General features: G+C 37.3%; 1 protein-coding gene across 5 annotated transcripts in view; it reads right to left on the reverse strand.

The window, feature by feature from the left end:
* Window positions 1-12,787, reverse strand: part of LOC131068023 (protein cornichon homolog 2) — a 118,250-nt gene that overhangs the window by 68,030 nt on the left and 37,433 nt on the right. For all 5 annotated transcript variants that reach the window (XM_058003229.2, XM_058003226.1, XM_058003227.1 and 2 more), the window contains exon 2: window positions 11,608-11,789. In XM_058003229.2, coding sequence (XP_057859212.1) covers window positions 11,608-11,789 — 182 coding nt within the window. The remainder of the gene's footprint in view (window positions 1-11,607; window positions 11,790-12,787) is intronic.

Below are 12,787 nucleotides of genomic sequence, written 5' to 3' on the forward strand. Positions count from 1 at the left end.
CTTTCTGTGAAAACCCACGAGCTACAAGACGAGCCTTATACTTGTCTAGGGTTCCATCAGCTTTGTATTTTACTTTGTACACCCATTTGCAGCTAATGGGCTTCTTCCCTGAAGGAAGATCAGAAAGGGCCCAAGTGTGATTCTTTTGAAGACTCTAGAACTCAACTTCCATAGCATGTTCCCACTCAGGTATACCTTTAGCCTCTGAATATGTCTGAGGCTCAAAAACACTGTGTATGTTAGCCACGAGAGCAAAATTGACTGTATGCTGTTGTTTGCTCTTATTACGGGAGGTTCTACCCTCAATGAGCTCAGTATCCCTGAGATCACCAATGGTCTTGGCCCACCATTTAGGCCGGAGAGTAGAAGTGCTAACATCTGGAGGAGCTGGAAGAGGCTTAGAATCCGGAACAGGAGCAGCAGCAGGAGGATTATTCTCCGGAGGGAACTCAGGTAGTGCATCATCGAAAATGGATTCTCCATCATCCCGCCCATCAGGTGAACCTAATGGAAGAAGAACACTGTGAGGCTGATCCTCAGAACACTGCTCAGAAGAAGGGGACTGAAAGAATCCTCTATCTTCATCAAATACAACGTCACGACTGAAGATAAGACGTTCAGTGCCTATATCTATCAGTCTGTAGGCCTTATGGTGATCACTGTATCCTATCATCATGAGTTTCTGACTTTTGGAATCCAACTTGGAGCGCTTAGCATCTGGAATCCAAACATAGGCAACAGAGCCAAAAACCTTCAGGTGGCTGATCTTAGGCTTCCGAACAGACCAAACCTCTTCTGGAGTCTTCCCCTTAACAGCCTGAGTAGGGGAACGGTTAAGGAGGTAGACAGCAGTAAACACTACTTCAGCCCAATACTTATTCGGAACACTCCTGTGTTGTAACATTGAGCAAGCCATCTCAACAACCGTACGATTGCGACGCTTGACAACACTGTTTTGCTGAGGAGTGTAGGGTGTAGTCAATTGGCGTTTGATGCCATGGATATCACAGAAGTTGGAGAATGCAGAAGAACAAAATTCCACCCCCCCCCGTTATCTGTCCTAAGAGTAACGATGCTACATCTAGACTCTTTTTCAACTAAGGACTTAAACTTCTGAAAGATACTAAATACATCTGATTTGTGTTTAAGAAAGTACACCCACATCTTTCTACTAAAATCATCTACAATAAGCAAAAAGTATTTGCAACCAGTAACAGAAGATGTATTCATAGGACCACAAATATCAGCATGAAGTAATTGAAGTACCTTTTTGCCATTTTTGGACGGAATCTGCATTTTCGGCTAGGGTTTTGACCCTCCAGATTAAGTCGAAATTTTTTTCTAAGCACAGATTCGTGGTGGGTTTTTCGAGATCTCAACTGGTTCGTCGTCAGAATTTGCTGGGTGCCTTGATTTTCGAGCCAGCGGATCCAGATTTCGACAACAAATTTGTTCTGGGTTTTTCGCAAGGATTTTTGGGTTGTCTTCAGATTTTTCTGGGTCAGTCGGAATTTATTTCTTGAAATTCGTGCTCGTCGTACTTTATTTTTTTTGAAGTCTGTACCTGCATTTGCCTTTGTTTCTGCATTGGGATTTGAATTTTTTGAAGTCTGTACCTGCATCTGCCTCTGTTTCTCTAACCAACCTGATGTTAGAAGGCAGTCAACGCTTTAATGGCAACAATTACAACATTTGGAAACAACGTATGTTGACCATTTTCGAATATAGGCGTCTTGACCAGCTTGTTTTGGGAAAAGAGCTCAGTCTTGGTACACCTGGTGCAGATCAAGATAAGTTTGATGAACGCAATCGGGAGGCAGTTATGCTTCTCAAACTCTCCGTGACTGATGATCAGTTACCGCAGATTCCTTCCGGCAAGACAGCTTCTGACATTTGGAAGCATCTGAAGGAATTGCATGAGACATCTGACAAGAGCCGAGCATTCTTTCTGAAGAATCAGCTGTTCTCCATCATGATGGACGAACGCATGTCCTTACAGGAACACCTCACGAGGATCAAGGACATTCAAGATCAACTCGAAGCTATTGGTCGGACTATGGAGGAAGAAGACATGGTAGTAATCACTCTGAAAAGTCTTCCGAAATCGTATGAACACTTCATTGAGACCCTTAATATTACTTCAACTAATTTTGACTTGAAGTTTTCAGAATTGTGCACCAAACTTCTGCAGCAGGATCGCTGGAAACAACAGTTTGGTAGTAGTACTACGTCAGCCTCCTCGGAAAATGCCTTTACAGCCAAATCCTTTCACAAGGATAAAGGCAAATTTCAGTCCTCTCAGCCTTTTCAGCAGAAAGGCTCTTCTTAGACATAGGATGATGCTAAGAAAAAGAATGTGCAGTGCAATTACAGTCACAAGTACGACCACATGAAGAAAGATTGCCGTCAGAGGCTCGCTTTTGAACAAAAGAAGCAGGGAGGGTCACACCAGAAGGTGCATGTTGCTGAACATTCCGAGCAGAAGGAGTCTGCCTTTTATGCCTTTATGGCTAAGAGGTCTTCAGATCATGCCAGGTCTTCTGCTTGGTACATCGACTCTAGTGTGTCACGTCACTTTTCTCATCGGCGTGACTGGTTTACAGACTTCTCATCTTTCAGTGATTCCGTTGTATTCGGCGGAGGTGAGGAGTATACAGTTGTTGGCAGAGGCACTGTTCAGATACAGTTTGGTTGCAGGAATCTCATCTTCCTGAATGTGTACTATGTTCCTGGTATGGAACTTAATCTACTCTCTGTCAGTCAGATTATGAGGAATTCTCCTTAGCTAGATGTGGTGTTCAGTGCTCACAAGTGTTCCATCATTGATCGGGAGACTCGTCTTACTGTTGTTGTTGGTCTAGAGGATCATGGCCTATATAGGCTTCTTGACACTGGTGATTCTCTTGAAGTGGCTCTAGCAGCTCATGTTTCCCCTCTCAGCACTTTGTGGCATCAGAGATATGGACATCTCAACATTCAGTATCTCTCTCAGCTATCTTGGGAGGGACTTGTTTCAGGGTTACCTGATATTCAGACTCAGCATCTTGGAGTCTATGGCCCCTGTCAAGCTGGCAAACAACATTGGACTTCATTCACACATGGAGAGTCTTGGCGCGCATCTAAGGTACTTCAATTACTTCATGCTGATATTTGTGGTCCTATGAATACATCTTCTGTTACTGGTTGCAAATACTTTTTGCTTATTGTAGATGATTTTAGTAGAAAGATGTGGGTGTACTTTCTTAACACGGGAGAGGGCAGAAAATAGCCAGAAAACCCTAGTAGTTGCAGCCAAAACGAACTGCCACAGTAGCAATTTTGAATAAACAAAGAAATTTTTCAAAAAAAACTGTTAAAAATTCATGACGAATTTTTAATTGAAAAATTATTTCGAAAATAACCAAGGCTCTGATACCATAAACAATGCGAGACACACAATGGATTTCAAAGAATTCATTGATTTACAAAATGAGCAAGACGCTCATAAATAATACAAGGGTATTTACAAGAATAGCAAGTTTCTAATAAGAGACTGCTGAGAAGATCATAGAAGATCTTACTAAAATAGAATATACACTATTGAGCATTAATACTAAAATTAACATTATTTTAATATTCTAATAAATTTTATAGAGAAGTCGAACGCTTGCTTTGTTTTATTTTTTGTTTTTGGAAACGAATCTAATCTTGTTTTGAACACCAAGTCAAAGCTTCTCTTGCTTTCATAATCTTAATGGCGATCTCTTGTGCTTTCTTCTAGAACCTTCTCTTTATGGCAAACTTTATCTTGATTTGAATTTTCATATTTATCAACACTTAGCCAAATTTTTATCCACCTTGGGCAGACTTGTTACTTGTTTGAGGAATTTTCTTATGCTAAGGGTGGACTTCATGTGAACTTGTGGATTTTTCATGCTAGGGCAGACTTCATACTTGAACAAGGATTCTTCACCTAGGAGGGCAGACTTCCCATGAGATCAAAGAATTTCTTCATGTCTAGGCGGACTTTGCTTGCAAACAAGGAATTTCATCATGCACAGGGCGGACTTCAAACTTGTTCAAGGAACCCATGCTAAGGAAGGGCAAACATGGCTTGAGATCATGGATTTCTTCCATGGTTGGAGCAGACTTGGCATGGAAATAAGGAATTCTTGGTGTAAACTTTATACTTAGCCATTTTCTTGTGATCTGACAATGAACCCTCTTGGCCTCACACTTCTTCTGACTCAGTAACTACCTGCAATCCCGAGAAAAGCAAAAAGCAACTTTCTATTTCTGGAAAAAGCTTCTGACTCAGTAACTACTTGCGATCCCAAGAAAAGCAAAAGGCAACTTTCTATTTTTAGAAAAAGCAAAACAAAAAAGCAAGTTCTCGGATTGGCCCCAAAATGCCAAAAATGAAAAAGCAGAAAGCAGAAAAAAAACAACTTTCCTAAAAACTAGGAAGTTGTCAAAATTAAATTATTAATCCCGGAAAATTGCGATTTTACTCTTCCAACCTGTCTGAGCACATCCGTAATAGAACGTTCTTTTGATCATTCATCTGAGCACATTCGTAACATTGGAACGTTCTTTTGATCATTTGTTCTCCTTATTGATTTGATGACTCCTCTGAATTTGAAAAGAACTCAACTCATTTGTGAAGGCGAGAGACTGGAGACAAAACCTAAGACACTAAAACACAACCCTAAAAAGCAAAAACAAGGGGGTCCCCATTTGCAATGGACCAATGTATGAAAACTTCACAACACTACCCCAAAATGCTGAAATCTGACATGACTGCCCCAAAATCCCGAAATCTTTCGTGACTGCCCCAAAATCCCAAATCTTACATGACTGCCCCAAAATTCCGAAATTATACATGGAGACTTTGAAATTCAGATTTTATACAAGTCCTCCTAACTCCTAAATTTATGCATGTCATGGTAAAAACCCAGAAATAGCAGAGCAGAAACAAATGGTTAATTTGTTTAAAGTGTTTGTTGATGGTGATACCCTGCCTGATATTATTAGAATATTTAATTATTCTTTAATTAGTATTTTAATGGTCATCAGTGTAATTTTTGCTTTATTTAGTTTTCTATTTTTGGCTTCTATTTTTAGAAGCAGTTGTTTCTTTTTAGAAACATCACCGCTTGTAATCGCCTACTTAAACGGCTCTTCGATTGAATAAAGAATAAATCCAATTATTTGAGCAATCAATTTTTCATGGTATCAGAGCGGGTTGATGGGGTTTGTCAAGATTTGGTGAATTTTTTAATAAAAAATTCGTAGGCCTTTTATCTGGAATTTATTCCAAAAAAAATTTTAAAAAGATTTTATGAAAAAAAAACCTGAATCACTAGGGTTTTTTGGTTCGAAGTTTGTTTTTCACAAGGCTTCTAGGTGCAGTTTTTCTCCATTCGCGTGATGTTTGGTGTCTTACCACGTGATGTTTGGGGTTTTACCGCATGACGTTTCAGGGTTTTTTACCATTTTTTTCCACCAAAAAAAATGATGATTCGTATCTTCAGTTTTGGAAGGTTTGTCGATTTTTCCTCAAAATCGTGGTTTCAGGTTTCAATTTGGTTACCCAACATCAGGTTGGATGGATTTTGGTATTCATGATCATTCACACTTTGCAGATCCAGGGAGGGTCTCCGCTGCAACAGAGTGTTTTATTGCATTTGTGATCAAAAGACCTACAATGTCTTCTGTAGGGTAGTTAGTAGATAGAATGACCATTAAGAGAGGGTATTAAAATATTTAATTAGTATTGTAATGGTCATTAGTGTAATTTTTGCTTTATTTAGTTTTCTATTTTTTGCTGCTATTTTTAGAAGCAGTTGTTTCTTTTTAGAAACAATGCCGCTTGTAATCGCCTACTTAAACGGCTCTTCGATTGAATAAAGAATAAATCCAATTATTCGAGCAATCAATTTTTCAAATTAATAAAACCCAGAATAATTTTTTTCAAAGGGGAAAAAATTTTTAAAAAACTGAATAATTTTTTAAGGGGAAATATTTAAAAAACGCAGAATGATTTTTTAAGGGGCAAAATATAAAAAACCAAAAAAAAAATTTAAGGGGCAAAATATTAAAATTCCAGAATATTTCCCGCCGCCAAAACTTGTGCCAGAGACCCTGTGTGATTCTTCCAGTGAGAAAATCGTGACGCAAGCAAGTCAAATGCATAGCTAGCAAACTGAAAACGCAACCCATAAAAAAAAATTGGCAAAAGATATGCAAATCGTGCAGGAGGAGATAAATGCGCACAAAGGAAACCCATTCGCGTGCAGAAAAAAACGACCAAACCCTCATCATGGCTCAAAAGACCACACAATCCGGCAAAACCCGTTGCACAGGCCATGAAAATCGTGTGCAGAAGCAGAACTCGTGTCACCTGTGAATCGCGTCGTGCGCTCAAATCGCGACCCACAAATTGCAAAAAAAAATGTCGTTGCAAAAAAACGCATGCAATGCCAACGTGTTGCTTAGAAAATCGTGGCTCCCGCAATAAATGACACAGAGGCACGGGACAAAAACGAGGTCGTGAATGCAAACAGAAACCACGCATGAAGACACCTGAAATCACGTCGAACACCAAAAAAACTAGTGTGGGTTGTAGAAAAACATGGACGGAGTCACCCCACCAAAAAAACTTTCTTGTTTTCTTTTTCCAAAATCGAAAAAATCACAAACTGACAAAGCAGTCGTGGGCAAAAAGAAAAGACCCACCGTCTAGACAAATCGCGTATAGAGAATAACAAAAATCGTGTCACTGCCCAAGCAAACAAAGACGAAAAATAAACCCGCTCTGCAAAACAAAAAAACTGTTGCGGTTCCAAAAATCTGATGCCCTAGAAACATGAACAGGAACACGAACAAATGTGGATCCAAAAAAAACTTCCGAAAAACCTCAAAAATTTCATAATCATTTTTTTCATTAAAAAAACAATTAAAAATAATTTCTGGAATAAATTCCAAGTAAAGGCTTACGAATTTTTATTTATTTAAAAAATTCGCCAAACTTTAAAAAAGCCCATCGACCTGGGCTCTGGTACCATGAAATTAATAGCAGAGCAGAAACAAAAGGTTAATTTGTTTTTAGTGTGTGTTGATGGTGATACCCTACCTGATATTTATATGATCAAAGGGGCATGTTGAAACAACGGTTAGAGCCGACCTAAAAAATGAAAATAAAACAAGCTTAAAATGTGTAAGACATAGACAAAGGGCCGACCATGCATAAAAACCTTTTCAAAAACATGTAATTATGTAATATGAGCACTCAGGTTAGGCAACCGACCTAGGCTTGGAGGAAAACAATTAAAAAATTTAACTAGGCCAACCTGATTTATTCAATGTAGCACCTATAAACAAGGGTGGATGTTCATTACAACATCGATTCATTTGCAAACCAACATACAGCGAATTTGAGGAGCAGACCTAAAATGCAGAGCAAACTGTAAGGGCAAAGTCCAGCTGATGGGAAGGAGAATCAGACCTACAATCAAGTTTCATCAATATAAGTCACTTAGCAAGACAAATCAGAATCAAAATCAAAGTTTCAAAGTTAATTCAAGGTTGATTACAAGTGAAATTATCAGCAGACCTTGGAGAGAAAATGAAATCAGACCTAAATATTAGATTTCAGATTAATGCTTTAATTCAGTATGTGTTTGTTTTGCAGATATAATACAAGGAGTGGAGCAGCAATGCAAGGTGACGTCAAGATGCAAATGCCAAGGGAGCATTACAACATCAAGGGTGCACAGGTGCAAGATTGAAGACTTCACCATGATGGTGAACAAATGGAGAGCTTGACAAGATGAAGAGTTCCACACCAACATGAAGAAGTGCAACTCATGCCTAGATGCAAGATTCAACAATGTAATGAATAGATCGAAATTCACAAGCATGAATGATGAGATGCATGCTTGTGAATTTTGATCACCATCATGAAAAAATGAAATGAAGAGACTCAGCATTGCGATCACAACATGAGGAGAAAGACTTCAACATGTGAAAGAAAGATCAAACCCTAAGCAATGCAAAGGGCTTGAAAGGTGCAAAGTAGGACTATGTGAATGGAGAAGAAAGACATTGCAATGAAGGAAATGCTACAACAATCTTGAATGTCCTTTGGAAATCCAAGAATCAAGGTCAGTAAGACAAGGAAGTAGTCCCAGTCAAAGACATTACACACAAGTAACAAATGCGGATGGAAACTACACTTGCAATGACTACACATGACGATCCAGCCTTGACATCATCAAGATGGCGAAAGAAGAAGATGAATAGCAATGGAATGCATCGCTCAAGCAGATAGTTTCAAAAGAGTTAATCCAAGTTAGAAGATGATGCAATTTGGGAATATGAACCATCACAATCAATCAAAAGACACATGATGGTGTTGAATATCAAAAGATATTGCTTGCAATGGGATATCAAGTCTCCATGGTGTGCAAGTAGCTGAGGTGGCGACAACTCATCTTCATCAACCAATCAGGCAATTAGTGGTTCTTTGTGTTGTGCTCTACATTTTGCATGGTTTCTTGTAACTTCTCAGTTAGTTAGAGTTCATTGAACTTGATGAAGATACGCGATGATATGCGATGAATTCCTTAGTTCATACTTTTTGTGGTTTGTTGATTGTAAGCTACAGTGTAAAGTTAGCCTAAACCTTGTTATTATGGCTAAGTTTGATTGTGGGTATTTGGTCAAGTTGCGCTAGCATTGGGTATTTGTATGAATATTTGCAATAATGAAAATCATCCACTACCTTAGGAGATTGCATCAGTTTTGTGCAGTTGTTGTTATCATGGTGAAGCAAAGCTCGGTTTGAGGGAGTTTGTCTATTAGAGCACTATCTGTTATCATCATTGTCCTTAGGTGTTAGCATAGATTAGTTTCTCTAAAACCTTTCCCTTTTTCCTTATGTTTAAGTTGTAGAAAGAAAGCATCACTAAATTGCTATATCAGATGATCAAGCTCCAGCTGTGATTCATAAACGTAAGTCCCTTTGTGATACCAGCATATCACATCAATTCACTGAGACTATCCATTTGCAAAGTCAAGACCTAACTAAAGATACCTTGGAGTCACCTCGTTTGATCACATAGCCTAGCATTTGAAGAGTCCTTGTTCAAGACAGAATAGAATACTTAGTATTTTATTCTATGTTCAAAGTGCATAAAAAACACATCAACACTACCCTTACTGCCACCGGAATGCATTTAAACCCTTGCACGCAACCTAACTTAACGATTTTGCAGTGTTTTTTCGAGTTTTCGTGCATTTTAGGGTTTTCACAACGTTTTTCCAAACGTCAACTTTTTGAGTGATTTTATCTCGAATACTCGTGCGATTTAATCATGATTAGACCGCCAACAAATCATGGAAAATCATTGGCCAATTTTTCCACAATTTTTTGGAGAAAAATTTGGCACCACGAACAATTACCAATTAACCGTGATCAGTCACAAATTTTTCACAACTAATACTTCTATGGTCAAAGAATCAAAGTGTTTCAAAGGATTTGGAAGACTTTGTCCACATAGGAGAATCTTCATCAAAATAATCCAAAGCTACCTATTCAAAAGTTTTGCAATATTTCTAGCAGTCACCATTTTCTAGAAGGAGACAATATTATAGAATTTGCTATTTTTATTTGAATTTATTTATAGCTCAAGCTATTTTTATCAATCTCAATTTTTAAAGTGAGGAGTTCTTTGAGTTAGCTATTTTTGCATCATCTATCTCTCTATCTCCTCATGTGAGAGCTATGACCATTAAGGGATCATTTGTAGTAATTTAAATTGTTAATCTAACTAGCAGTTGCATGGATTAGATGTTAGTTTTAGTGGATGAGAATCTGCAATAACGTTAAAAGCTCATGCTAGAAACTGATTGTTAGAATGAAAGTTCAATTAGTTTAATTCATTTATTTTCATGCATAGCTCCATAAACAAAATAACTACTATTTTGCACTTAGATTCCAAGCAGTAATTCTCACGCTTGCTTGTTGCTGAAATTGCCAATCATTGAGTAATCAAGATTGTTATTTTAAATCTTGTTATTCATTCAATGAAATTTACTATGCCCATCTTGCTTTTAAATGTCTATTGAAATGTCTAGTCATGTGCATTGAGGGAAATTAAATTGCTTAGGCGGGTTTGTAAGATTTGTATTGTGGCTTTGTATTAATCTCTTGATTTAATTTACCAATGCATCTGTGTCTTTGTGTTTTAGGCCTATTGAATTTATGTGCATTTGCTTTGTTCAGTCTCTGCATTTAGCCTAACAACACAAGCACATAATTTTAAGGATTCTTTCAATCAATGAACTCAAAAATCTCGTCTAATGTTGATGTGCTAAATTGCCTTGTGCTCTAGATTAAAAAACAAATGATAGGTTTTTATTTAATTTGTTTGTATTTCATACTCAAAATCATCCCAAAATTCATTGTAAAGATTGTGAATAGTAAGTACATATTGTGCAACGTGGGTTACTTTTTGTTTTATAGGGAGCTTCCCCTTCTAATTTAATAAGCAATTCTACTAACATTTTTTTCGTTTTGTGTTACACAAAAAGGTACAAATCAAAACACTAACAAGCATTATCACCCTACTTTCATTAGAATATTTGAGAATGTACAACCCTTTCACTCAATAGCAAACATTTCTCATTGTTGAGCTGATGTACAACTAAATGCAATTCTAATTTCTATAATTGGTTTGTCATTGTTGATTTGTTGACCTCAACTAAAACATCATGACCAACACTTGCTTTTGAGGGATCTAATATTATCATTAGTGATGTTATGCTTACATCACACTATGGAGCTATGATTCTTTTTCTAAACATTTTGGGCATTACAATTCAGAAGTTTTTCTTAGGCCTTCTAGAATGGTGTGATCCAACCTCCTCTAGATGACGTCTTTCTCATCTACACCAATGTTCATATTGAGATCTGCCATTGCTCACAATGTCTATTACATTCATCTTTCTAAGCTCTATATGCTTGCCAGGTGCAGTGCTCTCATACTTGTTAAAATCTTCCCAGCGTAACAAATAATGCAAGTTGCAATATGCCCAAAAAGCAACATACATCTATGAATCAAAAAGCAGTCATAGCTTATACAATCACAGTAATTACAAACCCTCTTCAAGACAGGTCGCCTCCTTAGCCAATTCCAGAGTTTTCTACAATAGCAAATACCAAAGCAAAGATAAGCTTTGCCCCATAATGACGCATTGTATCTATTTATACTTATAAGCTCCATCCTAAAGTAGCATTTGGCTCGAATAATTAGGTCCCATAATGAAGAGAAACCAACACATTATAATATGCATTCTACCAATCATTGTGCATAGCATCACACCCACAAAAAAGCAAAATGCCTTATGTAACATTTGTACAAGTCACATGACATTCTAGTAAGATTAGCACATCATGCACAACTCTAGTCTGCATATTCTTTTTAAACTACTCTTTATTTTAAGAAAATCTATATATACCTGAACTAAAAATAAATAAAGGTGGAGATAGAAGCAAAATTTTGAATCCAAAGGAAAGCTACCTATACACATCTATAATCTAGTTGTTAAAATAAATATACTTACAATTGTACATGGTAGTACACAAGTGGTGCAGTAATTAGAAACATGAACCAATGCCATGTGAGTAGGAAGAGCAAACAAAGGCCACCTTGAATAACAAACTCTGGTATTATAAGCCAATTTATTCGAGATGACGAATCATAAGGATTAATGTAGTCAAATTCCAAGTCTGACAAACATATAAGCTGTAACATCACCAAAAATTAAAAATGTTATGGCGTGTTAGACTGATTATGCAGTTAATTTACCTATGTATATGGTCCAGAATACTAAAAAAAACAGTGAGCTTTGGAAAAAAAATTAAAATTAAACCCAAATTATTCATCACTATATACGCTAATCAATTCAGACACAAAAACTATTACTTTTAGTATAAGCTGCTTTTTTAAAATTTTACAATATGGAATGTTTTCCATTGAAAAGATAAATTTTGTATTGCAGAATTGAATAAATACAGATATATTTCATTTGCAAACATATCATAAAATTTTGTATTTTCTCCCTTTCAAACATAAAAATGTATGTGACTTTTATTTGGAGGAAATGTATCTTATATTACAAAAAAACAACATGATAACTATATCAGCTAAAGAATAGAGCCACAAGGAAAATATTACCCTGTGTGTCTAAAAAAAAGCCAACACTTGTTCAAGTTGTCGCGCATATCCTAGACATTGGCAGGTACGGAGGAGGGTGGCGGACTTGCTTATTGGCTCAAAGGGTGGTGGATTTATTGCTGCTTCAGTAGGATTAGAATGTTTGCAAATGCCAAGGACAATACTTCTATGATTTTGCATTGATGAGCAGGGTAAATGATGGCGTGCGTAGGAGGAATGCTTTTGAAGTGGTGGCGCATTGATAGAAGCTATGGCTTTTTAGAAGTGGCTATTTTTTGGGTAGGCATTTGCATTATTATCTGCAAGCTCCTCTGTCTCTCTCAGAGCCTGGTTGCAAAGAAGTTTGGGTGAAGTTGTGAAGGTGGTGGAATTGTTGAAGCGGAAGAAATGGAAGCTAGTTTTACGTTTAAAACTGAGAAGCGGTTGGTTCCCTTTGTAGGACGAATCTCAGACAAAAGATTGCAGGGCCTCTTTCGGTTCAAGGATGAGTGGCTAACAAAGGCGGTGAAATTGGTTATGGGGGAGGAGATAAACTATATCAGCCACCGCTATAGAACAAATATGGA

The sequence above is a fragment of the Cryptomeria japonica genome, chromosome 4 (genome assembly GCF_030272615.1).
Source record: "Cryptomeria japonica chromosome 4, Sugi_1.0, whole genome shotgun sequence".
NCBI classification, from domain to species: domain Eukaryota; kingdom Viridiplantae; phylum Streptophyta; class Pinopsida; order Cupressales; family Cupressaceae; genus Cryptomeria; species Cryptomeria japonica.